General features: G+C 62.8%; 1 protein-coding gene across 10 annotated transcripts; it reads left to right on the top strand.

Annotated features, from left to right (window-relative positions):
- Nucleotides 1–822: 822 nt before the first annotated feature.
- On the top strand, nucleotides 823–27,963 carry SMTN (smoothelin). 10 transcript variants are annotated; one of them, XM_083803662.1, is made up of 22 exons: nucleotides 823–996; nucleotides 7,902–8,062; nucleotides 8,311–8,470; nucleotides 8,638–8,716; nucleotides 8,824–9,161; nucleotides 11,345–11,447; nucleotides 11,716–12,029; nucleotides 12,259–12,322; nucleotides 13,775–13,867; nucleotides 14,198–14,578; nucleotides 15,674–15,765; nucleotides 18,057–18,173; nucleotides 19,514–19,672; nucleotides 19,809–19,884; nucleotides 20,193–20,357; nucleotides 21,238–21,300; nucleotides 21,466–21,529; nucleotides 21,936–22,106; nucleotides 22,184–22,307; nucleotides 22,385–22,536; nucleotides 23,943–24,112; nucleotides 26,921–27,963. In XM_083803662.1, the coding sequence occupies exons 1-21, from the start codon at nucleotides 946–948 to the stop codon at nucleotides 24,085–24,087; spliced, it is 3,072 nt and encodes a 1,023-aa protein (XP_083659788.1). In that variant the 5' UTR covers nucleotides 823–945; the 3' UTR covers nucleotides 24,088–24,112; nucleotides 26,921–27,963. The 10 variants fall into 10 exon arrangements, with proteins under 10 accessions (XP_083659788.1, XP_083659786.1, XP_083659789.1 ...); XM_083803660.1 differs by lacking the exon at nucleotides 23,943–24,112; XM_083803663.1 differs by lacking the exon at nucleotides 23,943–24,112 and having other exon boundaries at nucleotides 824–996; nucleotides 8,377–8,470.

Below are 27,963 nucleotides of genomic sequence, written 5' to 3'. Positions count from 1 at the left end.
CACGCTGACTGTGGCCCCGGACCCACACGGGGCCTTGCACCATGGCTGCAGGAGACGGAGGCCGTGCGCAGGGCCGCAGCAGGGCACGCGGGCAGCGCCCAGCCCCGCTCCCTCGGCACCGCGGGACGCTGATCCCCGCACCAGCCCCCCGAGCCCATCCTTGCTGACCGCCAGCGAAGATGGTGTCTGACGAACCCAAGCCGTGCTCCGGGCCGAGCTGGGCTTTCAGCTGCTCCCCCAAGCTGCCCCGGGGTTGGGCTGGGGGGGGGTTTCCCACAGCAGGGCTGCCCCGTGCCTGCTGGAGCGGGGCCCGCGGTCCCCTCAGGCTCCCTGAGCAGTGCCCGAGGGGGCCCACGTGGGGGCCCCGCTCCCCGGGGGTCGGCACCGAGCCGCACGGGTGCGGGGCCTCCCGTCTCCCGGCGAGGAGGCAGGGTGCAGCGGGGCACGGAGGAGGCACGCTCGGCGTGGGCCCGGGCAGCAAGGCGGGCCCCAGGCCTCCCCCCGGGGGCTCCGAGCGCCGCCCCGGCCGGGCACCCGCGCCAGCCGAACCGCCCCGGGCCGGGCCGGAGCCCCGCAGCCACCGGGAAGCCGAAGCCGGGGCTGGGCGGGCGGGAGGAAGCCCAGAGCAGCCTCGGTCCCGCGCGGCTCCGCAGGCCCGGCCCCGGGCCCCACCCTGCGCCGCCCCCGCCCCCGAATTGCGGCGGGACCGGTCCGGGCCGTCCCGCCCGGCGCGGAGAAGCCAATGGAGGCGGCGGGCGCGGGCGGGGCCGCGGTGCAGCGCGGGGCCGGGAGCGGGAGCGGGGCCGGAGGAGCGGGGCGGGGCGGGGCGCGGGGTCGCGCCGCCCTTTGTTGTCTCGGGCGCGGCCGGGCAGCGCTGAGCCTCGGCGGCAGCGCGGCCCCCCGAGCTCCGCGGTCGCCCCGGGAGCCGTCGGCGGGTCGGGCGGGATGGCCCAGGAGAGCCTGCTGGGCATGGACGAGGGGGCGCTGAGGAAGCTGGTGAGTCCCCGCCGCGACCGCGCGGCCGGGTCCCGCTGCCCGCGGCCGTCCCGCTGCCGTCCGAGCGCCTCGAGGGGGCCGGCGCGTGCCCGGGGGCGCTGCGGCCGCGTGTGCCCGAGCCCTGGGGCTCCGGCAAGGGAGGAGAGGGACGGGGGGGGACGGGGGGCTGGAGGCGCAGGCAGGTCGGGCTGGCTGTAGAGGCCGGGGGCCTCCCGCCCGGCAGGAGCGTGTCTGCGCGTCCGCAGGTGGGAGAGCTCCTGCTGCAGCATCGCTGAGCCGGAGTCCTCGGGCCTCCGCAGCCCGGGAAGTGAGCGGGGCTGCTCGCAAGGAGCTGCTGTACCTCAGAGGGAAGCCTTGGCCCCAGACAGCGAGGGCTGGAAGGATTGGGCCCTACCTGGCAGAGGGGAGGTCTGGGCACGAGTGAGCTCTGGTACCAAGCCCGCTTCTTGCCTCGGTGTTGGCCTTCGGAGACTCCAGCCCTCATGCTTTGGCCAGAGTTGGCCCTCCGCTCACACCCATGCTCGGGCTGTAACATCTGCCCGTTGTCTCTGTCACCGTGGCCGGCAGCTCCAGACCAAGATGTTTCCTGCTACCTCCTCAATTACCTGCTCAGTGCCAGGTGGGGAAGCTGCTGTCTGCCTTATCTGGCTTAGGTCTCTGCTTCGTCTCTGCCCGGGGCTGGCTCAGCCCCAAGAGCTGAACCCTTCCCAGTCCCGGCTACTTGCCTCCTGCTGGCAGTGCTGTGCCTGAGCTGCTGAGCATCCCAGCAGCTGCTGGAGCAACTTCCCAAGAGTCCCTGCGGAATTGCTTCCCTGCTCGGTTCAAGTCCCCCAAGCTGGAGCTGAGCCCTGGGCTGGGTGTGCTCATGGGCAATTAACACTTGCCTGGCCCAAAGGCAGGAGCGGGGTTCTGACTTGCTCAGACAGGGCTGTGTCGGGAAGCCGTGTGCTTCTGGCAGCAGCATGCTGCTGGCCAGCCACATCCACTTTGGAGCCCAAGCCAGACACCCCAGCAGGATGCTGCACTGCTTGGGACAGGCCAATACCTTCCTGCTGACTCAGCCTCCCCAAAGCTAATCCCCTGCTCCGGCTCTGCGGGCTCAGGGCTGGGGGGCTTACTTTGTGCCGTGGCTGAACACGGGGTAGCCAGGAGCAAGCGCTGGAGCAGCACTGGGGACTGGTGAGCGGCAGGAAGCTGAGTCAGCTTGGAAAGAACGTCTGCAGGGAACAGGAAAAGGTCGGGGTGCTGGGACAGTGCTAGGGAACTGGGAACAGCACCTCTGGGGGCAGGGGATCGGCATGGGGGCTGTACTGCAGGGAGCTTCCCAATCTGCCTTCCTCAGCCTGCTCTGGCTGACAACTTGCAGACCTGTCCCCTATGCTCACCAAGGGGGGGGAGAGAAGGAAAGAGGGGCGTAAGGACTTTGAGGGAGCTGTTGTACAAGGCAGTCGATGCAGGCAGCGCAGGGCCAACAGCGATCCCTGAGTCTTGCTCTGTGCTAAGATCATGCCTGTGCTAGCCACTCAGGGTTTTGTGACTCCTACTGCTCGCTCCCTGTGCACCGGAGGAGCTGCTGTAGCCAGCAGCATCCTTGAGGACAAAGCTGGCTGGATAGCAATGTTGCTCACGGGCTGAGTTGTGCTTCAGTTAAAGAGCCCACTGCTGTCCTTGAGATGAAGCAGGGGTCAGAGGGTGACCCTAGAGATGCGGGAATGGGTGGTCTGGGTTTCTGCCCATCCTGCCGGTGCCCTGGCTCTGCCGCTTCTCACCTGAGACTTGCTGAACTCTTTGGACTGATGCAAGGCCCCAGGAATGGTGGCAGGGAGGTGGGTTGAGTGTCCAGATGTAGCTGGGTCTCTGGCCTGCCTAGTGAGGCAGATTTTACCCAAGCAGCAAGCAGTGCTTCTCCCTGGGGCTCTCTTCTTTTGAACCAGACGGGGCTTTGCAGCCCGTGGTGGGGACTGGTGCCTTCCCTCTGCAGTAGACTGTTTGTGCATGCTGCTCCCTGGCCAGGCAGGCGTCCAAGGTAGAAGCTGCCCCCACCTTACCCTGTGATTCTGCTGCACGCAGGCAGAGCACGGGGCTCCTGGAGCTGTGGGCAGCATTGCTGGGTCAGCTGGACAGGTCCATGAGGAGAGTGCTCTTCTCCATCCCGCTGCAGGCTATGAAGCTACCCCTTCGTTCCTGGTTGCTGTGGCTTGTCCGCTCCTCCCTGTGGCTGTGGGGGACTCTGGAGGATGGCAGTTGCACCTATGCCCTCAGGTTGCCTCCTGCCCTGGCTTCACCCAGCTTTGAAGTGGCTGTTGTGCAGGTCTCCCTGTGCCTCTGCAGAGCGGGCTGGGGAAAGCCTGTTCCAAGCTCATGTGAGGCGGGGAAGGATTTTTTTTTTTTGGTTAGGTTTTGGCTCCACTCAGCTGGAAGAGGATTAGCCCATATAAGGGAAAACTGCCTGCCTCTCCCACTGCTTCCTTCACTCTCCCTATCCCTCAGCTTCTGTCTTGTTCTCCTCCTCCTTTCTCCCAGCGAATGAGCTCCCAGCAGCAGCCTGATGTCCCTGGGGGTGCAACTGTGTGGGGGCTGAGCAGGCTGGGCCAGGAGTGACCAGGGGAGCCTCTGCCACCCACCTGGCTCCCATGGGCTCCCACGCACATCGTTTCCGACAGATGCCAGTGGGCCCTGCGGCCAGCGGGCTTGGAGGTGCTGCGCTGTAGCCTGTGCAGGCTCCAAGCCAGGCTGGCAGCCTGATCCCAGGGAGGCTGGTGAGGAGGAACCCATCACACAGCATGGAGGGCACTGAGGGCTTGGAGGAGCCTGGAGCAGATGCTGGCTGGCAAGGCAGCTGTGGGGGCCAGGGCAGGCCGGCTGTAGGGCTGGTCTTTGGATGCGTGGCTGGAAGCAGTGAGGATATTGGAGTTGTTGGAGCTGTGCTAAGCACCAGGCTGTGTGCTGCTGGCCCTGGACTAGGGGACAGCCGCCTCTCATAGCCTCTCCAGATCTCAGGCTGGTTAACTAGACAGGCAGGATGCAAATCCCTTATCAGGCAGAAGCAGGGGTAGGGCAGGCTTGAGCTAGGAGAGTCACAGGCATGAGTTGCCCTTCTTTTTACATCTGATGGCCGTTAGGAAAAGCTGCTGCTTCAACAGCCCCAAGGAGCTTTTGCATCCCTGCTGTGTCCCGGCCACCCAGCTGTCCTTCCTGCTTCCTCTGTGTGGGAGGCAGTCGTGCTCTCCACATCTCCTTCCAAAAGTGACAACAGGGGGCTAAGGAGACACTTTACAGGCGAGTGGCTCCTTTGAGGATTCGCGGCTGCTCTGAGGATGTGTCTGGCTCCTGTCCCCAGAACTGAGCTTCCCCGTGGCTGGGCTCCAGCCTGTTCAGTGCCCCTCTGTGCTCAGCCTCTTCCCGGAGGTGGGTGGATGCAGGGCTAATTGCAGGGCTAATTGCAGCCCTCTGCTGGCGGGCGAGCCCTGGTGCGGCTGGGGCTGAGGCAAGGCTCTGAATGCTGCCGCACTTGGGCATCATCAGGAAAGCAGCCCATGGATGGCTTGCCAGCACCCTTCTCACAAAGCCACTTTGTGTGTGTGACGAGGAGGGCGTTTGCTTGCAACCGTTAATTTGCTGCTGGCTGGGCAGGGCCCGTGGGGCCCTGGCATGTCCTGAGCTCTGGGCTTGCTATTGCAGGCTGGGCTGGGCCCCTAGGCCCCTTCCCACCCCTGGCTCCAGCTGTGGTTTCCGGCACTTTCCCCCCTGTCGCTGGCCACGAAGCCTCCAGAGCCATTTGTTTGCCTTGTCCTGGCTCTGTGCTGACGTGGGCTTGGGATGAGGCTCCTTCTCCTGCTCTGCTGCCATCTCTCCTGCAGAGGAAAGGCTTGCTGAACCCACCAGGACCCAGGTGCAGGTCAGATCCCATCCAGAGCCTCCTGGGCAGGGCAGACCCTGCCTGGTCGTTCTCCTTCCCTCCTTTCTGTCCAGCAGTGAGTTCTCTCTTGACTTCATATTTCTAAGTGGCAGCTGGGGTGCTGGAGGCAGGACACCTCTAGAAGTGCTGCTGCCAGATTTTTCTTTGCTTTTCACCCCTACCTTGCTGTGGGTTTGCCCCCAAGAGAAGCCAAGGCTGCTCTGAGGAGAGCGAAGCTGGGTAACAGTGAAAGAACTGGGGGGAGGCTGTCAGGCATGCTTGAGGGTCAGCAGGGCATCCTCTGCTCTGGGATGTGAACCAGATTGGGCGCTCCCGGCTCCTGTAGCCATGCTGCTGCCTCCGCACCACAGCTGGGAGGTTCTGAGCCTCCTGTGCTGGGTGCCAGGGCCCAACAGCGTGCAGCCAGCAGTTTATTTAGCAAATGGTCTGGGCCTCCACCTCCCAGCATGGGGTGGAAGAGAGTTTTTCTGTCCTTATGGCCTTTGCACAGCTGCAGAGAGCTTCGCTTGCCACTGTTCCTCCCCATTCTCCTCCAACCCCCTGCCTCAGGTCCGTGAACGTACCTCAGAGAGTCTGTGGGTCCCTGTTTTTTTGGCTTGTTGCTCCACCTGTCTCCGTGTTTGGGTCTGAGCTGTGCAGGCGCCATCTGTTTCCCTGGACCCTTGGCATCACCTTGTGCACACTGGAGCTGGGGTTCCTGCCTGGCTGGGCAGCACAGGGTGGCCCCAGGGTCTCTCCTGCTGTGGCATCAGGCTATCTTGTCTGCTGGGGCAGAGGCTTCTCCCACCCCAGTGCAGGCAGCAGGGAAGCCCCCGTGGCTGGGGCTGGCCCTGCTGCCTGGCCTGACGCTGTTACGGCTCTGCGTGGTGCACAGCTCACTTGCACTGGCCGCTCTGTTCCAAGACCCTACTTCTCTGCTGCACATGGAGCCAGCAGAAAAAGAGGTGTCTCCTTTGCAAGGGACACAGCTCTCCTCCATTCAGGCTTGGGGTAGAGCTGCTGCTGGGGAACATGCACAGTGCGAGCTGGCCAAAGGGTCTGCAGCTTTTCTGGGCGCTTTCTTCTGTGCAGAAAAGTGCCAAGAAGTTGCTTGGAGGAGTCCCCACTAAATTTTTCCTGTTTCTAGGGTGACCTGCCCATTATCCACATAGGGAAAGGCCCCACCGCTGGTGTCTTTGTCCTCGCAGCCCCATGTTGCAGCAGCTTCCCAAGGGGTGCTGGCAGCAGCCCGGGCAGGCGAGCACAGTTGCGCAGTACTGATGGGAAGTGGGAGGCCCTCTGGATGGAGGGGCCGACTTCCTCCCTGGGTGTCCTGCCCTGGCATTCCCTGTGTCCTGGGAGCACGGCAGCTCTGGCGCTTCTCATCTATTTCCCTGCTCCTGTGCCTGCAGAGGTGCAACCTCCAGATGAGAGCCTCCACCCTGTGGGTTGGGGGGGCATGGTGCAGGGCTGCAAGGCCCTGGCTTTGCCCAGGGGGTGGATGCTTGCGCCGTGCAGGATGTGACAACCGGCTGCAGCGTGCCGATCTTGGCCTGCTGCCTGGTGGCCCAGCAGGGGGTGCCGGGAGGGAAGTGGGAGGGAGCGCTCATGCTTTGAGCTGCTGCCTCTGAGGTTACGAGGCAGTGGGGTTCCTCATCTCTAATACCATGTGTCCTGTGCTGGCTGGTGGGCGCTGCCTGGCTTTGGAGGGTGGCCCTGCGGGTTAGTGGTCCTGAGGTGCAGCCATCTGGGGTATTCCCAGCATCGGGCGAGACGCTACTCCCAGCTCGGCATCCGAGCTGTCAAGGTACCGCATTTCCAGCTGCCGCTGGGGCAGTGCAAGGCAGCTCTGTTCCAGGCTCCCTGCACCTGCTGTCCTCAGCCTGGATGGAAATATTCCCTCCAGCCCTGCCCCAGCCCAGTGCAGGGAGGAGAAGCTGGAGAGCGATGGCTCTGCTAGGAGAGTCTGTGCTGGGAGACGCAGTGTGTGCAGCAGACCTGCAGTGGCTTGAGGCTCTCCCACGGCTTGCTCCAAGCTTGCTGTGCTGCTCGCAAACCTGGCTTGAGAGTGGATGGGCTCAGCTTAGGGACAAAAGCTGGTTTTCTTGCTCAGCTGTGACCCAAAGCCTCAGTGCTTGGCTTGGTAGTCTGGTGGTGTCCTGTGGGACTGTAAGGAAGGGGACTCATGCTCTCGTTCTGTGATGTGGATGCTGTTACTCCCAGCATGCTGGGGCTTGATGCTGACAGCAGCTGCTGTGGGTCACAGGGTTTATTTTTAACAAGCTCCGTGGGAAATCACCTCCTCAGTTCCCTCGCTGGGAGCCAGCACCCTGCACTGGTCCCGATGTCGCACAGAGGGAAGGCAGTGAGGCTGTGTCTGCCACGGCTGCCCTTTCCCCACGTCTGGCATCCTGTACATGCATGGACATGGGCTTTGCTTTGGGGTAGATCCTGTTCTTGGATTTGGCTCCAAGAGCCACCTGCCATCCCTCAGTGCTGCTGGATGGGAGTGACGAGCCCGCCTGGTGCTGGCTGTGCTGGGGTGACCCTTTCCCGGGGGGGTGCTAGGATCCACTGTGCCAGCATCTCCCAGTGAGATGGGTGGTTATGCGAGAGGGGCCTGGGCAGTCTCTGCACTGCTGCAGGGGGCAGGAGGGCTCGCCCCTGTGCTGCTGGCGTGGGAGGGCAGAGGACTGACCCCTGGCTGCCACACAGGCCGCCGATGGGTGTTCGTGCCATGTGCCCCATCTCCTTGCTGTGCATGGTCCCAGCCATGGTGCCCAGCTCCCTTCCTGCTCTGTCAGCCTCGTGTGTCCTGTCCCATGCCAAGGCCAAGCTCTCTCTGTCCCTTGGCAGTGGGGGCAGGGGTGCCCTGCTCCACTCTGTAGGGCAAACAGTGCCAGGCAGTGTGTGCCATGCGCGTGGGCAGAGCAGGACAGACAGCCCCATTGTGCGGCGCGTGGGCAGCCCGGAGAGCACAGCACTGAGCCCTGCCCTGTTCTCGCAGCTGGAGGCAACGCTGGACCTTGCTGAGCGGCGCCGCATCCGCTCGGCCATCAGGGAGCTGCAGCGACAGGAGCTGGAGAGGGACGAGGAGGCACTGGCATCCAAGCGCTTCCGCGCCGAGCGTGGCAGCCACCGGCAGGACAACAAGGAGAACTGGCTGCGGTGAGTACAGCCCGGGGCAGGGCACGGCTCCCGCTCTCCCCCGCCTCAGCCTGAGAGGACCACGTCCTCGCTTGGCTGCGCCCCGCTCCCCCTGGGTGGGGGCTTTAATAACGCCTGCCCTGCTGTAGCTTGGCCGTACGCTGATGGGTGCGGGGGTGGGAGCAGCCCGGCACCGGGTAGCTGTGTGCATGGGGACCCCGTTGCCTGAGTTTGCCTGCGCTGCTGGTGGGGTGTCGTTGGCTGTGCAGTGCTTTGCTCCCAAGTATCCACCGTGGCTGCCGGCTGGCTGCTCTGATGCCCCAGCCCTGGTGCAGGTCCCAGCAGCTGGAGGAAGAGCAGCAGAAGGCTCTGGCTTCCCTGTCCCGGGAACTTGAATCAATCACCGATGTGGAAGAGCTGACAAAGCTGGTGAGTAGCTGCTGCTGGGGCTTGGGCTGGCCCTGCCTGGCCCATACCTCAAGGCTGGGGTGGTGTGGGGAGCCGTGTGTCATCAAGGCTTCCCTGCTCCCCACCCTGGAGAACCTGTGGTGGGAAGGTCCTCCCTGTGCCTCACTCCTGGGTCTTCCCCTCCGCAGCTGCGGGCAGCCAGTGAATACGAGGAGCGCAAGCTCATCCGGGCTGCCATCCGCAAGCTGCGGGCTGAGGAAATCGAAGGTGAGGTGTTCTCCCTGTGTCTCTGCCAGGGCAGGCTGGTACACCTACCCGAGAGGTGCTGGGACGTGGCCAGCTCCTTCCTAAACACCTTCTTTGCTTTCATCCAGCTGCAGCCCTGGCTGGTAATGTGCAGAGCAACCGGAGGGATGGCACTGAGTCCCCAGCCATCCCTGCAGGTGCAGAAGGCAGCCAGAGGGATGATGCTGAAGCGCCAGCTCTGTCTGGGAATGGGAAGAGCAGCCAGAGAGGAGACTCCGAGCTTCCAGCTGCAGTGAGGAGTGTGGACAGCAGCTGTCAGGGCAGCGCTGAGTCCCTGGCTGTAGCTGGGAGTGTGGAGAACAGACAGAGGGGTGACGCTGAGCAGCCGGTGCTGGCTGGGACAGAGGAGAGCAGCCATGGTAGTGATGCAGACCAGCTGCCTGCTGAGGAGCCTGAACATTCTGTGGTGAGTGTGCAGGGTGCTGCTAGCGGGGGAACTGCTGAACATCTCCTTGCCCTTTCCTTGGGCTCCGGTGCTAGTCTTCTGGGGGCAAAAACCCCTACACATATGTGACTTACTTGCCTTAGGGGACTGGAGCAGGTGCCACTGGTGGTGAAGCAGGGGTCTGTGGGGGCCTGGGAACACTGGGGATGTGACTGTGCCTGGTCACAGGAGCACCCAGGACACCAGTGCAAGCCGTGACCAGTGTCGGACGTTGCCTTGGACCAGGTTCACCTGGGCCTGTTCAGCAGTCGCTGCTGCAGCTGTCCTGGAGACACAGCCTGGGCGCAAACGCAAGGAGGCTGCAGGGTGCTTCAATGAGTTTGGTGCATCCTTCCCTGCTGCAGCACTAGAGGGATGGTGTTCTCTGGGGGGGAGATGTCTGCTCCATGCCAGGCTTTGATGGCTGCTTGTCCTGCCTGCAGCAGCTGCCAGTAGCAGTTGCCTTACCCAGGCAAAAAATCTGAGCCACCCTTTCCCCACACTGGCTGTCCCTCCTCACCTTCAAGGGGCCCAGGCTTGGTCTGGAGCTAGACTGGAGCCCACCAGTGATGACTCTTCATGTGGGGAAAGGTTGAGCCGGTGGTGCAGTCAGAGGGCCAGGGCCAGAAGGAATGGGTGCAAACCCAAATTTCCTGTCTGGCAGTGATGACCCTGCAGGGCATGGCAGCTTTCGTGTTGATTGCAGGTCCCTGCAGAGACACAGTGCAGGGATTCCATTTGGCGGAGAGGGTGGGAAAGGGAGAAGCAGTGGTTTTAACCACAGCCAAGTCAGACCTTGCATCTGCTTCTTTTTACCCTAGCTTCATCCTCTGCTTTCCCCAAGACCCTGGAAAGAGGCTGGTGGGAGGGGAAGGTGCCCAGCATCACCTTTCAGGACTTGTAGTCCTTCCCTGTCAGGATCTGCTGGCACCATAGCCCCCAGAGCACTGCCGCATGCAGCCCTGTCTGTGCAGGGGCATTTCCTGAGCAGCCAGTGGGGCTGTACCACTTTATCTGTCCAGCTTCTCCAAAATCTGAGGCATCTCCTTTAAACAGAGTCCACAGTGGGGTACAGGTTTGAGCACTGGTTTCTCCTGTGAAACTTTGGAGCATGGTCCCCTTTCTGCCTCCCCCTATCCCGGAGTTACACCAGGATCTGAGCCCATGTCACGCTAGATTCGTTCTGCTCTACTTCTCCACTGCGATCCTTCATCTCCTCCTGACTCTATGTTGCTGCTCCAAGCCCTTGCAGCCACTGGGAACCAAGATGGCCCCATTGTTCCCAGCCGTGTCTGTCCAGCCAGGACTTGTGCCCTGGCTGATGAGGCAAATACTGCCAGGATGCACTGACTCTGCTCAAGAATGTCAGGGAAGCAGGCCTGTCACCCACATACCCTTGCTGTTGTGCTTAGACATCAGTGTGTGATCCTGACCATCCCCATTTGAGTGGAGGTGCTGGAGACACTTGCAGAGACAGGCTGACATGACACCGTGAGGCAAGTTGGAGCTGGGTGCTCCCCTGTGCTGTGGGGCTCTCTGGATGCCTGGAGATGAGGAAGCAGGACAGGGGCACAGGGCAAGAACTGTCCTCTCCTCCCACCTCCTGCAATCAATGCTGGACAAGGCTGGTCTGCTTCTCTGTCGTGAACAGGTAGCAGAAGGCACAGAGGGACCCAAGAGGAGCTCCTTTCTCTGCCCTCCACAGAAGAGTGCTGGGAGCCCCAGGGATGGTAGGAGGGAGGGGTCTGATCACATTTCAGTGGACACACAGCATCCCTCCAGCCTGGCCAGTGCTGCCTGACTGCCCTGCCCTCTGACCCCAGGCAGTACTGCAGCAGGTTGCCAGTGGCCAAGGGTAGTCTGGGGGAGGCAGTGGAAGCAGCAAGGTGCAGGGACACTTGTCCCCGACAAGCCTTCTGCAGTAACCCTAGTGCAGGGCGCAGGATGGTCTGTGTCCACAAGGATGTGCTGTCCCCTGCCCTGCTGCATCTGGGTGGCACAGGGAGAGGCCACAGTTTGCAGCATGTCCCTGGCCAGGTGGCAGGGAGGGGACAGAGCTGCTGGAGACGGCACTTCTGACCTGCCTCCCCTCCCACTCCTGACCCCCCCAACTGGGGTGGGGGCAGCTGCAGGCACGGCTGGGCTCTTACCTTGACTCTCCCCAGGCCCATGAGCAAGATGCATCAGTGGAGCAGGAGCATGCCCAAACTGAGACGCGGGAGCTGAACAGCCAGCAGCTGAGAGGGCCCCAGAAACCCAGTGCCCAGGGTGAGTCCATGTAAATGCCATTTACCATAGGCCCAGCCCTACCCAGGCTCCTGCTTGGAGTATGGAGCAAAGTTTGGGAGCGTGGGGGAAACTGGGGTGTTGAGGGGAGTAAGAGGATGGAGAGGTATGGGGGGGAGGTGGGGGAAATCCCCTCAAAAGCCCAGGCTGGGTCAGAAAAGCTAGTTGCCTGCTTGGGTCTTTGGTAGTGGCGATGCTGCACAGGCAGCTTGAGGCTCCCCCTGCATGGAGCCCATTCTCTCTCTTGTAGGCACAGCCTCGGGAACCCTGGTGATCCTAGACCTGCACCCAGCACTGGAGCCTGCTCCAGCACCAGAGCCTGCTCCAGCCCTAAAACCTGAAGACCATGCCACGGAGCTGGAGCAGGTCCAGCCATGCACCAAGCATGTGGCCGAGTGTGAACTGCAGTACCAGGCCTCCTGGAAAGACAAGAGCCCCAGCAGCCCCTCTGCCATGCAGGAGCCCCACACTGAGCAGCTAGAGACCACATGCAGCACAGGGCAAAGCCGCCAGGCAGAGCAGCATCCCCAGCATCAGCCCTGTGCTGTCAACCAGGGCAACCAGGTACAGGAATGCTGGCAAAAGCAGGGGCTAGAAACCACTGAGACCATACGCCCCCAGGTCCCCTTAGCAGGGGCTGGAGGTGCCGCACATGGAGGCAGCTCAGGGACCTGTCACAACGCTGGTCCCAGCGCTTGCCCCTGTGGGCTGTGATTTGTCAGGGGTTTTGGGAGCGGTGGGGTGTGTTGGGTAGTTCCCTAGCTCACTGCACTGCCCCTTTTCCCTCCTGCAGTTTGTCATCTGTGTGCGAAGCCAGGCACCAGGGAAGGCTGTGAAGCTGGAGGAGAAGCGAGCGGGTAAGGGCAGCCCTCAACAGGGCAACACAGAGCAGCTTGGGCTGGAGGTTCACCCAGCCCTGGCAGCACCACCGGGTGCGAGCGCCCTGCACAGCGCCAGGCCTCGCTGCCCCAGCCCTGCCCTTCCAAGCAGCCGCTGGCCAGACGGTGCAGCCCCGTGCTGGGAGGATGCCTGGGAGGATGCACTGCCCAGCCTGGGGGCTGAGCCTCCCCAGAGCCAGCATGGAGTCCGCAGGTCATGATCCCTGGGAACATGACTCGGGGTAGGAATGCAGCAGCTGGAACTGGCCAGGTCAAAGGACATCGTGGCTGGTGACTGTTTGCCACCTGGCTGTGGGGCTGACCCTCTTCCAGCTGCTGTGGGGCCGGCCCAGGCCTCAGTCCTGGCAGTGGGGTGCCAGGCACAGTGTTTACAAGTCCCCCAGCTACTGGCCGGGCAGCTGCAGGGCCATGAAAGGGAATCTGCGCGTGCAGTAAACCCCGGCCTTTTGCATTCTTTGTCCCAATAAGGCTGGGAGCTGAGCACCCGTCTGGCCCCAGCTCCCCCCCCCCGGGACTGTGCTTGCTGGCCTGTCCGGGAGCTGAGCACCGCTCCAGGACCTCCTTGCCTGGCTGAGTCCTCTTGGCAGCCTTGAGAGATCGCATTGGGCAATAGATGCCCTGTCCTGCTGCTGGGAAAATCCTTCCCTTCTGCTGTGCCAGGAGGAAATAAAGACTGAAAATGAGCTTGCAGCCCCAGGCACCCTGAAGGTCAAGTTCCTGCTTGGAGGTAGCCTGGCAAGTAGGGCCCAGGCCTAGCTGCTGGGTAACGGCTGAGCCCCACTTCTTGGGTGTCAGAGACCCAGGCCAGAGCAGGTGCCTGCTCAGTGCTGCTGGCCCTGGCCAGGAGCTGCCCCCTCTGCACCCAGCCCTGCCCTACCACAAGACGGCTGTTCCTGACGGGGCTCTGGAGCAGGCAGCAGCATGGGTGATTCTCAGCCTCTGCAGCCTCTCAAGCTAGCAGCTTGGCTCACCTGACCTGCAGTGGGGCCAGGCCAAGCTCCCAGCACAGGGCCTTGTGCCTGCACCTCAGGGCTTGCTGGAGGGGAGCTGAGCCACTGTGCTCCCTCCTCTTCCCCGTGAAGGCGATGCTGGGCTGGCCCAGCTCTGACAGGGTCCCACAGGGGCAGGGATGATCCCAGCTTCTCAGCACAGACCCCAGGCCCTTGGTGCCCACCTGGGTGTGGATGCCTCTGTCTTTCTCTTACCTTTCTGTGCTGTAAGTTTGCACTGCAGGGTGGCCTGCAGGTGCCAGTGGGTTTTGGTGCTGCACTGTGGGGGAGCGTGGGGTGACAGGGGTGCTGTGCCCCTTGGTGGCAGTCGAGAACGCTGCCCCGTGCTGCGCTCACCCTCTGCTCCCTTTGTCTTGTTCTTTGCATATCTGGAAACGGCCTCTCTCTTCTCGAATGGCAGCACCCACCCAGGACGTAGCGAGGACCCCGGCTCGCCTGAACACTCACCGCTGGGAGCAAACACCGTCCTCCCTGTGCCCGGCTGGCCGCGTGGGTGAGGTTCCCGTGGTGGCTCTTTTCTCTCTGTGCTTCCCGGGGGAAGGTCTCCCAGCAGCAGAGCCCGGGGAAGCGAGGAGCTTCGTCGCGGCGGGATGCCGCGTGGCAGCCGCCGCTGACCGAGCGGGGCCAGCCTCCGGCTGCCCGCGTGTTTCCTTCGGGGGGGACGGAACGCGAGGTGGGGGCGGCTCGAGGGCAGCACGCGCGGTGGTGCGGGTGTCTCGGGGGCAGCGTGTGGCGGGGCGCCCCAGGGGCCGCGTGCACGGCGGGGCGCTCGACGGCGCGCTCGGCGAGCCCCAGGCTGACCCGGCTGCGCTGTCCCTCACAGAGCCGAGCCCCGACGGCCCCGTCCGGCGCTCCTCCTCGGTGCGGGAGCGTGCCCAGCGCTTCGCCCCTGCGGCCCCGGCCCCGGCGGGCGGCCCCGAGGGGGCGGGCGGCGCGGGGGGGCGGGCCGGGCCCGGCCAATGGCAGCGGGGGCCGCGCTCGGCCCCGCCGGGGCCCGCTCAAAACGCGCGGGGCGGCGGCGGAGGCGCAGAGCAGAGCCCGGCCCAGCCGCCCGCAGGCCCCCGCCCCGCCGGCCCCGGCCCCGGCGCCCACGACGGCATGAAGACCTACTTCACCATCGAGATCAAGGATGGGCGCGTGCAGCCCCTCACGCAGTCCCTCACGCCCCGCGTCGTGGCCGCCCCCGGCAGCCAGCAGCGGGCAGGTGGGCACCGGGCGGGATGGGGGCAGCGGGAAGCGACGGGCAGCTGGGCACCTGCTGGGGAGGTGGGCGCTGGGGGGACGGCGGGGAGCGGCCGCGGGGGCCGCAGGCTGTGCCGGGAGGGTTGACGCCTGGAGGGGTGACGTGCGCGGTCGGGCAGGTGCCAGGGGCAGGTGGGCACCGGCGAGCGGGTGGAAGCCGGTAAGCAGGAGGGCGGCGACGGGCGTGTGGGCAGCTGCTGGGAGGTTGGTGCTGTCGGGATAGGCAGGCACCGGTAGGATATGTGGGCAGCAGCAGGCAGGTGAGCAGCAGGGGTGGGATTTGGGTGCTGGCGGCCAGAAGGCTGAGCGTGGGCTCTGCCAAAAGAGCAGACTGTGGGCAGGAATGTGCCTGGCAGCCCTCACCTGCTGGCAGGGAACGCTCAGCCTGCTCAGCACATCTCTGTGCTCGTAGGCCATCTGTCCCCAAGGTCCGTCCCTGTCCCTGCCGTTCTGCCACAGTCCCTTCCATGCCCATGGTCCTCACCTACCCCTTGCCCTGTCCCCGCAGTCTTCTTTCCTCTTGTCCCTACGGGCTGCCCTGACCCATCTGGCCCCAAAACACTACCCTATCCTTGCATCCAGCTCAGTCCTCTGCCCCATATTCGTGCCACATCCCCATAGACCTGCCTTCTCCCACTGGCCTGAGCGTCCATGCAACGTCCCATTCCCACCGCTGTGCAATGCCCAGTCCAGCCCTGCCTGCCTGCACAAGGACATTGCTGGCTCAGGATGCTTCCGCATGTTCTCCCGGGGCTGTCCCTCACACCAGGGAGTCTTGGCCACAGATGGAGAGCTGTGGAAATTGTCCTTCTTAGGGGGGAGGGCGTGCTGGGATGGTGAGGGGGGCCTGCCTCCCTCATCATGCAAGAGCTCCCACATTTATCAGCTGTCCCCAGAGCCCTTTCTGTGCACCAGAGCTCAGCGCCCTACTGCTGAGGCAGGATGCATACAGCAGGCAGACAGCCTGGCCGGAGCCGGAGCCTCTCCCCAGCTGTGAATGCAGGGCTGAGCCTGCCAGGCTGGAGCAAGCCCCGAGTACCTGTGGCTTCCTTTGCAGAGCTTACCCTGGGGCTTAGGAGCACACCCATCCGCATCACCACCATCCCCAGCAGCAGCAGCATCTGCAGCATCAGCAGCAATGTCGTCAAGGTGAGTGTACCCAGGTGGTGTCTAAAGGGGCTGTGTGCCACAGGGCTGTGCCTAACTTGGGCATGGTGTGCAGGGTCCTGGGCTTGGGGTGGGGAGCAGCCATGCTGTTCTGTGTGTCAGGGCAGGCAGTTGTCTGTGTTGTTGTCTATGGCAGGATGATCTGGAAGCTCCAGCTGATTTTTCTACAGGTGGGGGAGCTTCTGGGGTCTGTGTGTAGACCTGTGTCCCTGGACTGATGAGCCCCGTGCGCTCCAGTCTGTGCCACAGCATATACAGATGCTTGGGGTGGGGGTAGGTGGAAGGCTTTTGTGTGTCTCTCCCTCTGATCTCAGATACCTCTTAGGGTGGTGGTAGCTCAGCCATCCACCCCTGCGTTTTCCATCCTGGGAATGGAGCTTGGCCATGAAGGATCAGAGCCTGTTCTGGCAAACACCGCTAGGGGTTCTGCTCCTAGATCTGCCCTGGGGCGGTGGGCTGGGGTCTCACCTATTCCTCTCTCTGTGCTCTCAAGCTGTGCCTACCTGGCACAGAGGGATTCTTGGGTACAACTGGAACCACCACCTCTGCCCCCGTGCTCAGCTCTGGGGGGAGATCTGAATGCAGCCCTGGGTGTCGGGGCAGCAGGGCTTGTGCAGGGTAATGGGTTGGAGGTGCCCACGAGGCAGTCCAGTGTGTACAGCTCTTCAAGTGCTTTAATCTGCTCTTGGCCATCTACGGCAATGCAAAGCATGCGTGCACGCAGTGGCATTGGCAGAAGCTGGGATGTCAAGAGCAGTGCTGCCTAGCTCATGGCCCTTCAAGGCTGAATGCCAGGCCTGCCTGCCTGCTTCTGTGAGCATGGCAGTGCTGGTGGCCAGAGCGTTGCTTGCTCGTTGTAGGCTCAGCTCAGCCATTGCCTCTGCCAGCAGGAAGCAGGCAGTACCTGCAGCCTGGTGGGGCTGGCTGCAAGTGTTGCCTGCACCAGGATGCAGCTCCTGCTGCCCAGGGGCAGCTTACTGCCTGTGGAGGATGACTTCCCTGTGCTAACGCGCTCGCGCAGGCTTCACCCCAATGGCCCGTCAGCTCTCATTAAGGTATTAGCAGTGCTGCCGTGCCGGGAGGGGGCTCAGGACACATCAGCTGCCCAGTGGCAGACACAGCTTCCAGGTGTGCTGCAAGCGGGCAGGGAGGTGGAGGAGGAAGAGGCTGTGCTGCCCTCAGCCCTGCCAGGTAGGGGTCAGTCTGAGGGGACCTGTGGCGTGTGTGGAGCTGGGGGGCAGTAGCTACTGTAGTGTGCACCTCTTGCTGGCATGCTGGGGGTGCTGTGCGTGCTTGATGCATGGGGACCTGGCGTGCCATCCGGCTGTGTGCTGTGAGGGGAGATGGGTCCCCCCGTGGGTTCCCATGGTCACAGCTGGTGGCACAGGACCCTGCACCCTCACTGGCCTGGGGCTAAAGAGGTTTGTGTCTCGTGGGTGACATGGGACGGAGTCCTCAGCAGTGGCAGAAGGGACAAAGGAAGGCAAAAGGTGGTCCCAGTCCCTCGAGCTACCAGGACTGTGTAGGAGGGGCTGTCTGCATGCAGCAGAGCAGCACAGCTGGGGTGGATCATACAGGGCTGTTGCCTTTGCCTGCCTCCCCTCACAGCCCAGGGCTCATCCCACAGAGCCCCAGTGCCACTTGGCCATGATGGCACCTACCGACAGGAAGGGTACCATGGGCTGGCAGAGGCAGGACCCTGTTTCCTGCAGCAGCTGCCAGGCACCCACCCTGCCCCACAGTGTCGTTTCCACCCCCCCCTTACTGGGCCACCTGGTCCCCCAGGGCCTGGAAATCCTTCCAAGTGTCAGCGCCTGCCTAAGCACCCCTGCACAGGACCCCCAGCTGCTGCGACAAGAATAGCCGAGCCGGCGTGGAGCCGGGCTGGTCTCCAGCTGGGGGTGGTGCCCCTGGAGCTCGTATAAAGAGCAGGAGACAGCTGAGAGGGGCTCGCTGCAGCACCCGCAGCCCTGGAGCCCACCAGCACCATGCCGGGGGCCAGCCTGGAGGGCCTGGCGCAGGCTGGGGCGGCTGAGCTGGAGGAGCTGCGGTGGGAGCTGCAGGCTTTCGGGCGGGCGGTGGAGGGGCAGCTGGAGCAGGCGCTGCGGCAGGTGCAGCCCCTGGCCCGTGCCCTGCATGACCTGGAGGAAGAGCACCTGGTGCTACGGGCAGAGCTGGCGCGCCTGGGCCGCCGGCTGGATGTACTGGCCTTGTGGCTGGGGCCGCAGGAGCCCACGGAGAAGGACCTCAGCACCCTCTTTCTGGAAGCACAGGACCCTTGCGCTCACTTTGAGGGCACCGAGGAGCCCGGCAGCCCCGTGGCCCATCCACCCACTTTCTCCAGCACTCGCCAGCAGTCATCTGTGCACCTCTCCCGGAGCAACAGCTTTGTGAGTGTGAGCAGGGCTGGTCCCGGGCAGGCTGGCCCCAGGCAGCTCCCACCGGGGGGAGGTATGGGGGAGGAGGGTGGAACTGTCCTGACCTGGATCTCTCTGGACTGTGGGGCTGAGGGTGCTGCTGGCTCTGCTGAGCAGCGCCAGCCAGGCAGCTGAAGCTGGAGCCCCCAGGCCAAGCGGGTGCAGAGCTGGGGACAAGCAGAAGCCCTCGGCGAGGGATGGCAGAAGGAGGGCCTGTGAGAGTGGGTGTCTGGAACAGGCAGGCAGTGTCACCGGGATTAGCTGTGATTATGGCCCGCTGCTGTGGGAGGCTAGCACTGGGCAGGGCCCTGAGCCGGAGCCAATGGTGCCTGCCTGCTTTGCATTGCTGGCGTGCCAGCCACAGGGCGTGCTGGCTGTGGGGCAGCTGTCCCAGCCCCCGTGCGGGCTCATATTGCGGGCTCGAGTTGCAGGAGTCGGCTCACCCTGCAGTGGGGCTGGGCTCTGTGCTGCTCCTGCCACATGGGGCTTTGCTGTGGGGTGCGGGCATTGCTGGCTCCAGCCTGGGTTGAGTGGGGGGCCAGGTGCCAGCAAGTGTGTGCCTGCCTGCCCCACGGCTGGCAGGGGCATGGGACAGGGCCAGGTGTGCAGTGGGGCAGCCTTGGTCCCCTGCTGACACCTCCTGCCCACTGCCTCCAGGCCCTATTCTGGGCCTGGACAGCTGCCTGCGGCACATTGCTTGGGGGTCGCGCTGAAAGGGACTTGGCATCCTGGCTGTGCTCCTGTGGGGGCTGAGCTGGCCTAGTTCCTGAGCAGAGATGACGGGAAGGCTCTTGATCTGCTCCACAAGCTCTTCTTTACACTAAGTCCCTTAATTCCCTGGAAATCCCTTTGCTGCTAATGGTGTGCACTGGCCTTGCCAGCACCTTGCCAGCTGTGAGGCACCAGGCGTGGTGTGGCCCAGCCTGGTCCCTCTGGGTTCCCCCTTGCCTTGTTGGAGGCTCTGGTGGCTCTGGTGGGTCGTGGGCACCCACAGGCTGCAGTGGGAAATGTCTGGGGACATTTCAGCAGCCAGAGTAGAAGCAGATAACAGAAGGCCTGGAGTCTCCTGGGGCACGGTGGGCTGTGGTGTGCTGAGCTGGGGGTCATTACGCTCCCCTACCTGCCTTGGTCACTGCTGTCATTCACAGAATCCCACCAACTGTGAGTTCTTACACCACGCAGCACATCTCCTCCACGGTCCCTGCCACCTGTGGTACTGTGCAAGCAAACAGGCTCTTGGGGAACTTGGGCCCTGAGCAGCACGGTGGGCAGCAGAGCTGGCGAGGCTCAGGCATGTGGTGCTGTCCTTGCAGATGGAACCAGAGCTGGTGGAGCAGCCCCAGGCACCAAGGCTGGAGCCAGAGCTGCCCAATGGCATGGAGAAGGTCCAAGTGAAGGAGGTGGAAAAAAGGACCAAGCTAAACATTGAGGAGCTGAACAGGATTGAGGATGAGGATGTTCTGGATAAGATGGTACTTCCTTCACCGTGGTGCTCCTGAGGGTGGTGTGGGCTCCTGGGAACAGGACTCAGCTTGGGTGCAAGGGGTCTCAGAACTGGGCTGGAGAGAAGAGCAGACGGGAGATGCTAACCTCCCCTTCCTCCTGCAGCTGGATCAGACAACAGACTTTGAGGAGCGACGACTGATCCGTAATGCCATGCGGGAGCTGCGTCAGCGCAAGCGAGGTAGCTGGCAGCTGCTGGGCTGGTGGATGGTGACCCATGGTAGACGTGGGGCAGCAGGGAGGGCTGGGGTGTGTGGGGCTGCTGTTAGCCACAGAGGTGTTGCAGGTGGAGCCAGGAGGAGGGTGTCTGAGCAGGGGCATCTGGGTAGTAAAGATGAGGGCATTTTGTCTTCTGCTACACCCCTGGCTTTGCCAGGCTGGTTCTGGACTGGCTGCGGCTGGCAAGACCCTGGGATGGCTGGGACCACGTCCGTCACCCCATGGACCTTGCATCTTGCTGCTGATGCCATCTCACGTGTGCATTTGCAGACCAGCGGGAGAAGGAGCGGGACCAGAGGCTGCAGGAGATGAAGAGCCAGGCTACAGCAGGCAGGGCCGGCCACACCACCGAGACCACTACCACGCAGAGCACCCAGTCGGCCGATGGCTCAGCCCGCAGCACTGTCACCAAAACAGAACGCCTCATCCAGTCTAGTAAGGGCAGGTCTGGCAGAGCAGGAGCCTTGCTTGCTTGGCTCTGCAGGCGTGTTGGCCATTTGGGAAGCTGTGCCGAGAGCTTTCCTGGTGCTCTGCTGCCAAGGCTCACCACTGTTTCTCTCTCTGCCACTCTCTCCACTTGCCCTGGATCTGGCCTGAGCTTACCATCTTTGAGGACCTCCGGCATTTCCATCATCAGCCCAGCCTGTGGCATGCACTGGGCCTTGCAGAGCCCTGGGCAGGGACCAGCACAGAGACCCAGGCACCTTCTGTTGCTCTCCCTGTGCAGGGAGGTGACACTGTGGGTGCATGGGGTCAGCTGCACCCTGGAGAGAGCAGAACCTTGGTTTAGGGCCAGGTTTTGCTGCCTTCCCTCTGTTAGCCTCCTGCTTCAGGAGGACGTGGGTGTCTCCTGGCTCTCCCAGAGCCTGCCTGGGACCTGAGCTTTAAGGGTTCAGTTTTAGTGCCTTCCTACCTGATCTGTACTCCCAATCAGTGTTGGCATAGGCCTCGTCTGCTCTCTGCACCTCAGGACTCCTGTCACCTACACCTCTTGCTGTCAGCATCCCTGAATGTGCTGGCCAACTGAAGCTGAGAGTTGTTGTCTGTGGCTGAGGGCTGCTCCAGCCCTCCTGCCTCCCCGCTCCTTCACCTGGCCTCTCCACTCTGCCTGGTCTCTGCTGTCTGGAGGGCACATGCCATCTGTCTCGCCCTTCTTGTCTGTCCTGGACATAGCTGTGCCCCTTCCTCCCACTGGCTGTCCAGGACTTCTCCCTTTCATGTTATGTGGACACAAGGGTGCTTTGCGGCAGTCAGTTTCTGTAGATGTTGCTGTCACCCCGACCCAGCTGATCCTACTTTGCCTTCCCCCTCGCAGATGATGGCTCCAAGACTTCCCGTACAACAACCATGGAGTCGAGTTACGTGAAGAGATCAGACAGTAAGAGCTTTTGCTGCCCCTTTGTGCTGCCCTTTTTCCGCAGCATCCTCAGGGCATAACCATTGGGGCATTGCTACTGCAGAGCATGTGGTGGAGAGCCCCTCAGCCTGCCCCGTTCTGTTTCTTTGTGGCTCCTGTCTGAGGCCTCTTTCTCTGTCTTTGCAGATGGCAGCAGCACGTTTGTTCAAACCAAATCATCCTACAGCTCCTCTTCCAAGAAGACAGGCAGGTGAGTGGTGGTGCCTCTGCAGGGCTCTCACCAGCCCAGCAACAGGACAGATAAAGCAGTCTGTCAGCTGTCTGGCTGCACACTCTTTGTCCAGTTTATGTTGTCCCCATATGGGGACGTCCCCAAAGCCAGCAGTCACCTCCTGTTCCTTGATGCACATTCACTTTCTCCAGTGGTCCTCACAGCAGCAGCCTGGGGGTTCCCTTTGTGGGCAGGAGCCTGGGTGGTGAGCCCTCCCACGAGGAAAACTCACAGCACAGAGTTCTGCCACCTCCACGTTCCTGGGACGGAACCAGTGGGACGGTCTTTGAGCTGCCAGTGATGACAAGGGTCTGGGGACATTGTGTGCACTTCCCAGGGCTGCATGCATCACCTTCTGCACTGATGCTTTGTCTGTTGCTTCCAGCATCTTTGACCGGGAAGATGAGAGTGCCTCAAGGCAGAGCAGCCTGGCAGCGCTGGAGCGGCGCCAGGCTGAGAAGAAGAAGGAGCTGATGAAAGCTCAGAGCCTGCCCAAGACATCTGCCTCACAGGCTCGCAAGGCCATGATTGAGAAGCTGCAGAAGGAGGGTGGAAGGTGAGGACAGGCCAGGCACAGGACAACTGGAGCAGTAAACATCACGTGTGTGTTACCCTCTGTGTTTTCTCCCACAGCTCTCCAAACCCTGCGGTGGCGCGCACAGCTGTGCAGCGCTCCTCCAGCTTTGGTGTTCCCAATGCCAGCAGCATCAAGCAGATGTTGCTGGACTGGTGCAGAGCCAAGACCCGGGGCTATGAGGTCAGTGCTGTCTTGTCCCCATCCAGGGCCAGGCTGGGCCAGTCTCTGTGCCCCTTGGTAACTCTTCCTCCCCACAGCATGTGGACATCCAGAACTTCTCATCCAGCTGGAGCGATGGCATGGCCTTCTGTGCTTTGGTCCACAACTTCTTTCCAGAGGCTTTTGACTACAGCCAGCTCACACCCCAGAATCGCCGTCACAACTTCGAGGTGGCCTTCTCCTCTGCAGAGTACGTAACTCGTGGTGCTGTGTCCCATGCTCAGGACAGCTCTCCTTGCTGACTGGGCAAGGAGGATGCAGACAGGGCAAGAGCAATGGCTCTAGAGGAGCTGGCTGTGCCCCAGGCTCAGCACCCGTCAGCATTGCTCTCCTGTGCCATGCAATGAGGTTGGGACACTGGGAACAGCAGTGCCTGGGTGTACAGAGAGCCACGAGAGGCTGGTACAGCCCAGTGTGGCGTGGAGCTGGGGGGCACGCGGTCTGGGCTTCCTGGGTATGGGGCAGAGGACCCAAAGCCAGGGCAGGCTCTGCGAGGCATGGCAGCAGCTCTGAGCTTGCCCTGCTGTGCATAGTACATCCTATTCCAGGGTGCTGGGTGAGGGACTACAGCACCTGGGGAGCTGGGACTGGGGAGTTGGGTTTGTACGTGCAGGTGCCTCCTTCACAGTTGTAGGGGCTCAAACACCATCGCAGCTTCTCAAGTCTCTTCCCTCCCCTTTTGCTTCTGGTTTTCCTGGGTGCTGAGAGACGGGAGTGCATCCAGCTGGAGGGCTGGAAGCCAGGCCCTCTCTCCTTCCTTCTGTCTCTCCTCCCATCCACTCCTCTTCCCCTCCAGCACTCTGCTGGCAGCTGCCTCAGGGCAGGATCAGGCAGGTTTCAGAGGGGGTCCTGTCCCCGCCTGCCCTGGCGGGTGGCAGCCGGCTGGTGCTCAGTGCGGCAGCATGAGCTGGGAGCTCCTGGGAGCTCCCATGGTGCTGTGGTGCTGTTTGGTGGAGCAAACAGGAATAGGGGGCCGTCTATCTGGGTCTCGGCGCTCCTATTAATAGACTTTTTGCCTTAATTGGGGACCGGTATGTGGACTGAGAGAGCCATCGATCTCTCCGGCCTGGAAGCCAGGTGGCCTCTCATCCTTCCTCCTCCTCCAGCTCTTGTGAGCATCTTTTCCTGAGCTTCCTGCACCAGGGCTGTACCGTACAGTTCCAAGCGGAGCTGGGCAGGAGGGCTGGGCTTGCCTGGCCCTCCCGGCCAGTCTATATACGAGCTATATAGAACACTGCTCCGCTCTGGAACCTGCTCCCCGAGCACCAGGCGCGCCAGAACACCTCACTACCTCCCTCCTCTGTCTTGTTCTGTCGTTCCCTCTGGACCTCACGCCTGTCCACACTGCTCACCCGCCCCTGCCCTCCCATCCCCCGCTTGTGAGACCTGGCCCCCAAATCTCACTGAATGGCCTTGGAGCGTGGTGGTGCCTGGACCTGTCCCGCCCTGCATCGTGCACCCCCAGAGCATGCGAGAGCAGAGCAACATCTGCCCGGGGAACGGGAACTGCATTGATATGTCTCTTGTTTTCTCTCTTTCTCCCCTCCCCGACTGGGCTGCGGTCACTGGCTTGCCCCTCTCTCTCCCTGCCCCCAGGAAGCACGCAGACTGTCCGCAGTTGCTGGACGTGGAGGACATGGTCCGGATGCGCGAGCCGGATTGGAAGTGTGTGTACACATACATTCAGGAATTCTATCGCTGCCTGGTCCAGAAGGGGCTGGTAAAAACCAAAAAGTCGTAGCCCATTTTCACCCCCGGGAGCGATGGTGAGAATCTTCCTGTCAAATTACCACCCCCCACACCCACCTGCCCGTGTCCTGCAGCTTGGCCATGTGCTCGGCAGGAGGGCCCGGGGAGCTGTGGCTGGGGGAGAGGATGGGGGATGCTGGTGGGCGAGGGTTGAGTTTTGGTGGTGTTGGCCTGTGGGGCAGAGCTGTGACCCTCTTGCCAGGAGCAGGGTGGAGGCAAATAGCCCTCCTCTCTGCTTTCAGAATAGCTCTAGGGGGGGAGTGGGCTGAGATGGTGGCTGTGGAGGGGAGTGTGTCAGCTGGGGTGGGGGGCGATGCTTCTCCAGCCACAGGGATGGTCTCAGTGGGAGCAGTGCTGCTGTGGCTCTTACCTGGCCTCCTGCTCACCAGTCCCCATCCAGGTGCTGAGCTGTTGGCTAATAGGGAACACCACTTAGGTCACTCTGAAGTACTCTGCAGCACAGGTCTGAGCAGTTCTGCCCAGGTGATGGGTGAGCACCCATTGCCCCCTAGCCTCCCCCCCGGCCCCACTGCATGCATTTGCTGCTGCCTCCTCCCCCAAAATCAGGGCTGCCTGCCCTGGGTGGGGGGAGGCTGCCAGCTCCGGCCAGGAGGGCTGCAGCCAGTGCCGTGTTGTGGGGTCAGGCGTGGCAGAGGATGTTCTCTACCCTCCCCCTGCCAAGGTGCTGCCTGCTCATATATGGGAAAGAGAGGGGAGCCTGGAAAGTGTGACTCAAGGCTCCAGTCCTGCCTCTTCTTGCACTGTTTGTGCCTGTTCTCAGGGGCATCCCAGCTGGCGCTGGAGCCTCCTCTCCCCTGGCTCCACACTGCATGAGCACACCAAGGCCCAAACAATGCCTTTATAAGGACAGAGACTGTCTCCCTGCGCTGCCTTAGCTTTTCCATCACCCTTGGGACTGGGCCCACGGTTGGGCTGGCGGTAACAGGGGCCTCCTGTGACCAGGCGGGTGCTTTTCCAAAGGCCCTGAGCATGGCCCCCTGGGCTGCTGAATCACGTGGTGGGGTTGGTGCTAGCCAGGCCCTGGGCTCAGGGCCCACTGCTTCCATGGCCTTTTGTGTTCCAGCTCTGCAGTGGCCCTGCAGTGCTAACCAAAGGAGCAAGGCGGAGAAGCAGGTCCCCAAACACAGCTGCTGGGCTGGCCTGAAACCCGCCCCCTCCCCCCCCCAGCATGGCTGCAGCACTTGTGAGGAGCCCAGGAGCTGGGGAACTCTCCTTGAGCCCACTGCTCCTTTTACCCATCCCTCCCTGCTCAAGGACTGGCACCAGCAGTGGTTCTGCTCTAGGCTGTGCCTGGGCCAGACCGGAGTCCCTCACTCCAGGTACTGTGCTGGGGGTACTGAAGCATGCAGCAAATCCAGGTGGGACTCTGCAGCTTGGCACGGGGGAGAAAGGACTGGGGGAAGGGTGTTGCTGCAGAAGGTGTCAGCCAGGGGTGTCTGATCCTCCCAGTAGGGTTAGAGCAGCCCCAATGAGCCCCCTTCTTGGGTCACCCTACACGACCAGTCAGATATGAAGCCAGGCCTGTGTAGGCACTGCGGGACCCTAGAAGCATCATACCATCTCCAGCCCTGATCACTGCATGGTGGTCCCAAGTGAGGCTGTGTTCCATGCTCCAGTACCCGGCCCTAGGCTGAGCTTCAGCCTGCTCATCCCCAGCTCTGGCCTCAGCATGGGGCTGTTATTTGGGGGCCCATCACAGCCTGTGCCCTGTCAGCCACTATCAGCAGCAGCTGCACCAGCCCTGTGCACCACTCCCTGGGGGTGCTGGTGCCTGCACTGCTGCCCACCTGGGACTGGTGGGAGGGGTGCTGTGACCTGGGCAGGCAGCAGTAGCTCTGATCTGCTCCTGGGCAACCCCCTGCCCACCCCTAAGCTCTCAACAGCCCTGGGGGTGGGGTGAGGTGGGAGCTGGCCCTACTCTTCCCACCATACCTGGCTGCAGCAGCGACTGACCCAGCTGTGCCAGCAGCCCGAGGCTGAGGGTCTGCCTGGGGCCTGGCAGGACGGGAGCCCCAGCTCTGGGCTTGGGGTGGCACTCAGCCCTGGGAGGGCTGTGGGAGGGCAGGGGCTGGCTGGAGTGCTGTTCACGGCAGAGGGGCAGCGTGAGCACTGCAGCTGGGACTAGCAGCATCGCCCAGGGGCCAGCTTTAATCGCAGCGATGACCTTGAGGCTGGCAGCAGCTGGGGAAGGGCCCAGCACAGCCCTTGATGCAGCAGATGTGGCCATGGTAGCCAGGGGCGAGGGCCGAGCTGCACAGTTCCAGCAGCGCTGTGGCCTGCACGCAGGCCTGACCCAGCCTCACTGGGCTGTGATCCAGCACCTGGGTGAGAACGGGGCTGGCACAGCTGATGGGAGCTGGGGAACAGGGGCAGGAGCAAAGGGCAGTGTGGGACAGGGACACTCCAGCGGATCCACTGCAGCCAGGCAGCCTTTGCCTGGAGCCACTGTGAAGGCAGCGGGACACGGTGCAGGCACATGCAGGTCTCTGCCAAAAAGGCACCAGAATTAGCTGGCGGAGGAGGGTAGGCACGCCCAAAGGGGCTGTGAGGTGACTGCAAGCACTGAGAGCAGGGCAGGAGCTGGGGCAGGGTGCACTCACTTGGGTGGCAGGGGAGCATGGAGACAGTAGGGTGAGCAGTGCCTGCAGGCTGCCTGGCCTTGGAGGCAGCAGGAGCGGTAGGCTAGGGGCACCGAGGGCAGGGTGAGTCCAAGGGCAGAGGCACCCAGCGCTGGCGGACCCCATCCCAGTCTCCTGCAGGAAGGGTCAGCCCGCCCAGCCATGCTGAGGCCTGCGTCTCCACAGGATGCTGGCAGACTGCGTGCCCCTGGTGGAGGTGGAAGACATGATGATCATGGGGAAGAAGCCAGACCCCAAGTGCGTCTTCACCTATGTGCAGTCCCTCTACAACCACCTGCGTCGCCACGAGTTGCGCATGCGGCAGAAAGAGTGCTAGAGCCTGCCCTGGCCTGCAGCTGCCCGACACCTCACTGCCCCCTCCCCGCAGGGACGCTGGTGTGCGGAGGAGCTGCTGCTCCGCGGAGAGGCTGGCGGGAGGGCCTGGAGAGGCTGTGGGGCTGGCACTGGGGAAGGGGGGACTCTGTCACTTGGGTCACCCCCTGCTTTGGCCTTGCTGGAGCTCCTCAGTCAGCCTCGGCCCCGGCTGGCTGCCAGCCAGCTGAACGCATGGGCAGGGCAGGACAGTGCCAAGTGGATGCTGCCCAGGATACCACCCTCCCTGCAGCCAGCTTGGCTCTCCTCCCCCCCGCCATGCTCTAGCATATTAAGTTATTTGTTTTCAAGGAATTGTTTGTATGTGGGCAGTGCCCCTGTTTCCGAGGGAGGCTGGGGCATGGTCATGCCCTCGGGCCCTGAGCCAGCATGGGTCCGCGTTAGTGCAGCTCAGCCCACGGACCCCCAAGAACCAGGGCCCTGGTGGGCACTGCTGGTTTTGGTACATCCATAAGGCAGAGCACCTTGGTCTCCAGGCAGCCCGAGAGCGGTTTTCCTGGCCCCCCTACAGGGAAGCCAGCCTCTCTGCCCACCACAGTCCCTGCTTGGTGCCACCTCTCTGGGATGGCCCCATGCTGACACCCTGCTTCCCACTGCACTCACGTGCCCAGGGCACTTCCACGGCAGGGACCTGCAGCACCCACGTGCTGGGGAGCTGGAGGGGAGCAGGGAGGGCGTGAGGGGCCAGGGCCAGGGCCAGGGTCTAGGCAGCCCCCGTGCTCCTCCCCAGCTCTGGGCACGTTGTGCTCAGTGCCACTCACCCCTTCATCACCGTCTACACCTGCGTTGACACGTGTACCAACACCAGCCAGACAATAAAGGTTTATTCTATAGGG

This window comes from Anser anser, assembly GCF_964211835.1.
Source record: "Anser anser genome assembly, chromosome: 18".
Classification (NCBI taxonomy): Eukaryota; Metazoa; Chordata; class Aves; order Anseriformes; family Anatidae; genus Anser; species Anser anser.
The sequence above is the reverse complement of the archived record's forward strand: the minus strand, read 5'-3'. Positions and strand labels throughout refer to the sequence as shown.